This window comes from Oncorhynchus mykiss, chromosome 10, assembly GCF_013265735.2.
Source record: "Oncorhynchus mykiss isolate Arlee chromosome 10, USDA_OmykA_1.1, whole genome shotgun sequence".
Classification (NCBI taxonomy): Eukaryota; Metazoa; Chordata; class Actinopteri; order Salmoniformes; family Salmonidae; genus Oncorhynchus; species Oncorhynchus mykiss.
In genome coordinates, this window is record NC_048574.1 from 80,813,120 (window position 1) to 80,818,119 (window position 5,000).

At 36.6% G+C, this 5,000-nt stretch overlaps 1 protein-coding gene across 1 annotated transcript in view; it reads left to right on the forward strand.

Moving 5' to 3' along the window:
- Positions 1-5,000, forward strand: part of LOC110515606 (ankyrin-2) — a 199,104-nt gene that overhangs the window by 89,585 nt on the left and 104,519 nt on the right. Inside the window, exon 8 of the mRNA XM_036934160.1 lies at positions 313-336. Within this exon, the coding sequence (XP_036790055.1) occupies positions 313-336 (24 nt within the window). The remainder of the gene's footprint in view (positions 1-312; positions 337-5,000) is intronic.

The following is a 5,000-nucleotide window of genomic DNA, read 5'->3' on the forward strand; positions in this document are numbered from 1 at the left end:
CTTTAAAAGTGATTCTGGTGCCTTATTTGTCATGTGACCTGTATGCAGATCATGACAGCATTCTGTGTGGAGGGTTTGGTGTGAGGTCATCTTGTCTGTTCCCTGTGTAACAACAAAACTACCTCCTCCTCCTCTCCTCCTCCTCCCCTCCTCTCCTCTCTCTTCTCATTTCTCACACCCTCCTCCTCTCCTCCTCCTCCTCCTCCTACTCCTCCTCTCCTCTCCTCTCCTCTCCTCTCCTCTCCTCTCATTTCCTCCTTCTTCTCCTCTCCTCTCCTCTCCTCTCCTCTCCTCGCTCTACGGCGTTATCAGATGATGGTTAACAGAACTACAGAGGTATACATGTTTATTCTACCCATCCCCTGCTCTCCTCCCCTCTTCCTTCTTCACCTCCATCTAGCTCTGCTCTGTAGTTCCTGTGTTGACATCAGACCTGTGTTAAATACTGCATGATGGACTCTGACATGCTCTATTCTACATCTAGCATCTGGTGTCTGTCTGCCTGCCTGCCTGCCTGCCTGCCTGCCTGCCTGCCTGCCTGCCTGCCTGCCTGCCTGCCTGCCTGTCTGTCTGTCTGTCTGTCTGTCTGTCTGTCTGTCTGTCTGTCTGCCTGCGTCTGTCTGTCTGTCTGTCTGTCTATCTGTCTGTCTGCCTGCCTGCCTGCCTGCCTGTCTGTCTGTCTGCCTGCGCCTGTCTGTCTGTCTGTCTGTCTGTATGTCTGCCTGTCTGTCTGTCTGCCTGTTGGATACGAGTGTTTGACTCTACCAGTAAATAGACGTGTTGTAACAGCCTCCTGGTCCTGAGCATGTCTGTCTGTCTCTCTGTCTCTCTCTCTCTCTGTCTGTCTGTCTGTGTTAACATCTCTCCTGCCTGTCTGAATGTTTCAACTTTATTCCTTGTTTTACACCTTGTCAGAGTGTGTTTATTTGGTGTTGAAGTCTTTGTTTCCAAGGAAATAACATGTTCCCCCATGAAACGGAGAGCCTTTGTTGTCGTTGTATCTGTGCTTTCGTGTATGTTACTGTTCTATCTTAAATAGCCAGCGTTTTTTAACGTCAGGAACTAACGGCCCCAAAAAATGAACGTCACCTAATTGACGAAACACAACATGTGAACTCACTCACTAAATCTTACAGGGCTCCATCACCTTTCTCCAATACCTTTCTTACCTGTGTAGTTTTGTCATAGAGTGCCTCTCAAATGGCACCCTATGCCCTATACCGTATAGTGCACTGTGGGACCTGGTCAACAGTAGTGCGCTACACAGGGAATAGGGTGCCATTTGGTCACATTGTCTGCCTTGCAGTACGGTTGGAGACATTATAATATGATGATAATATTTAAATATATTATATTAATTATGGTTGGATATACATTTATTATAATCTGATGATAATATTTATATATATTATATTAGTATGGTTGGTTATATTATAATCTAATGATAGTATTAATATATTATATTAGTATGGTTGGATATATTATAATCTGATGATAGCATTAATATATATTGTATAAGTATGGTTGGTTAACTATGTTTCTTAATCGCCCCATGTCTCCCAGAATGGGAAGGTAAGAGGATCATATCTAACTCTGTCATATCGCTGCTTTCACATATCAATATGTTTTTATTTATATTTCCATCTATAAATGTCTGTCCCGTCTGTGTCACAGAGCTCTGTAGTGGCTAGTCGCTGACTGTTCTTTATTCTTTATTCTACTTCTTTATTATCATTTATTGTTATTATTTATTATTATTTCTATGTAGGTTTAATGTAGTGTTATAGGGTAATGTAGTGTTATAAGGTTAATGTAGTGTTATAGGGTAATGTAGTGTTATAGGGTTAATGTAGTGTTATATACTTAATGTATTGTTATAGGGTAATGTAGTGTTATAGGGTTAATGTAGTGTTATAGACTTAATGTAGTGTTATAGACTTAATGTAGTGTTATAGACTTAATGTAGTGTTATAGCCTTAATGTAGTGTTATAGGGTAATGTAGTGTTATAGGGTAATGTAGTGTTATAGGGTTAATGTAGTGTTATAGACTTAATGTAGTGTTATAGGGTAATGTAGTGTTATAGGGTTAATGTAGTGTTATAGGGTTAATGTAGTGTTATAGACTTAATGTAGTGTTATAGGGTAATGTAGTGTTATAGACTTAATGTAGTGTTATAGGGTAATGTAGTGTTATAGCCTTAATGTAGTGTTATAGGGTAATGTAGTGTTATAGGGTAATGTAGTGTTATAGGGTTAATGTAGTGTTATAGACTTAATGTAGTGTTATAGGGTAATGTAGTGTTATAGCCTTAATGTAGTGTTATAGGGTAATGTAGTGTTATAGGGTAATGTAGTGTTACAGGGGTAATGTAGTGTTATAGGGTTAATGTAGTGTTATAGCCTTAATGTAGTGTTATAGGGTAATGTAGTGTTATAGACTTAATGTAGTGTTATAGACTTAATGTAGTGTTCTAGGGTTAATGTAGTGTTATAGACTTAATGTAGTGTTATAGACTTAATGTAGTGTTATATGGTTAATGTAGTGTTATAGGGTTAATGTAGTGTTATAGGGTAATGTAGTGTTCTAGACTTAATGTAGTGTTATAGGGTAATGTAGTGTTATAGACTTAATGTAGTGTTATAGGGTAATGTAGTGTTCTAGACTTAATGTAGTGTTATAGACTTAATGTAGTGTTATAGACTTAATGTAGTGTTATAGGGTAATGTAGTGTTATAGGGTTAATGTAGTGTTATAGGGTAATGTAGTGTTATAGGCTTAATGTAGTGTTATAGACTTAATGTAGTGTTATAGACTTAATGTAGTGTTCTAGGGTTAATGTAGTGTTATAGCCTTAATGTAGTGTTATAGGGTAATGTAGTGTTATAGCCTTAATGTAGTGTTATAGGGTAATGTAGTGTTATAGGGTAATGTAGTGTTATAGGGTTAATGTAGTGTTATAGACTTAATGTAGTGTTATAGGGTAATGTAGTGTTATAGCCTTAATGTAGTGTTATAGGGTTAATGTAGTGTTATAGGGTTAATGTAGTGTTATAGGGTTAATGTAGTGTTATAGGGGTAATGTAGTGTTATAGACTTAATGTAGTGTTATAGGGTTAATGTAGTGTTATAGGGTAATGTAGTGTTATAGGGTTAATGTAGTGTTATAGGGTAATGTAGTGTTATAGGGTTAATGTAGTGTTATATGGTAATGTAGTGTTATAGGGTAATGTAGTGTTATAGGGTTAATGTAGTGTTATAGACTTAATGTAGTGTTATAGGGTAATGTAGTGTTATAGCCTTAATGTAGTGTTATAGGGTTAATGTAGTGTTATAGGGTTAATGTAGTGTTATAGGGTTAATGTAGTGTTATAGGGTTAATGTAGTGTTATAGGGGTAATGTAGTGTTATAGACTTAATGTAGTGTTATAGGGTAATGTAGTGTTATAGGGTAATGTAGTGTTATAGGGTAATGTAGTGTTATAGGGTTAATGTAGTGTTATAGACTTAATGTAGTGTTATAGGGTTAATGTAGTGTTATAGACTTAATGTAGTGTTATAGACTTAATGTAGTGTTATAGACTTAATGTAGTGTTATAGACTTAATGTAGTGTTATAGGGTTAATGTAGTGTTATAGACTTAATGTAGTGTTATAGAGTTGATGTAGTGTTATAGGCTTAATGTAGTGTTATAGCTAAATGTAGTGTTATAGACTTAATTAAGTGTTATAGTCTTAATGTAGTGTTATAGGGTTAATGTAGTGTTATAGGGTTAATGTAGTTTTATAGACTTAATGTAGTGTTATAGACTTAATGTAGTGTTATAGGGTTAATGTAGTGTTATAGACTTAATGTAGTGTTATAGCCTTAATGTAGTGTTATAGGGTTAATGTAGTGTTATAGACTTAATGTAGTGTTATAGGGTTAATGTAGTGTTATAGGGTTAATGTAGTGTTATAGGGTTAATGTAGTGTTATAGGGTTAATGTAGTGTTATAGCCTTAATGTAGTGTTATAGACTTAATGTAGTGTTATAGCTAAATGTTGTGTTATAGGCTTAATGTAGTGTTATAGCTAAATGTAGTGTTATAGACTTAATGTAGTGTTATAGGGTTAATGTAGTGTTATAGACTTAATGTAGTGTTATAGGGTTAATGTAGTGTTATAGGGTTAATTTAGTGTTATAGAGTCAATGTAGTGTTATAGCCTTAATGTAGTGTTATAGGGTTAATGTAGTGTTATAGGGTTAATTTAGTGTTATAGGGTTCATGTAGTGTTATAGGGTTAATGTAGTGTTATAGGGTTAATGTAGTGTTATAGACTTAATGTAGTGTTATAGACATAATGTAGTGTTATAACCATTTAGTAGTGTTATAAACTTAATGTAGTGTTATAGGGTAATTTAGTGTTATAGACTGTGTTAGGTCTACCTTTGGCTCTCTTAGTTTTTCTGTTCAGATATGATAGATTATTTGTTTCGCATGATTATTGTCTTCATACCGCTGCCCAAATGGCACCCTATTCCCTACGTAGTGCACTACTTTAGAACAGAGCCCTATGACACCCTATTCCCTACATAATGCACTACTTTAGACCAGAACCCTATGGCACCCTATTCCCTATATAGTGCACTACTTTAGACCAGAGCCCTATGGCACCCTATTCCCTATATAGTGCACTACTTTAGACCAAAGCCATATGGCACCCTATTCCCTATATAGTGCACTACTTTAGACCAAAGCCCTATGGCACCCTATTCCCTATTTAGTGCACTACTTTAGACCAGAGTCTCATGGCAAAACTATACAGGGCCCACAGAGTGTAGTCTGTACTGTATCATGTGCTGACCAGGGGCCACAGGGTGTAGTCTGTACTGTATCATGTACTGACCAGGGGCCACAGAGTGTAGTCTGTACTGTATCATGTACTGACCAGGGGCCACAGGGTGTAGTCTGTACTGTATCATGTACTGACCAGGGGCCACAGGGTGTAGTCTGTACTG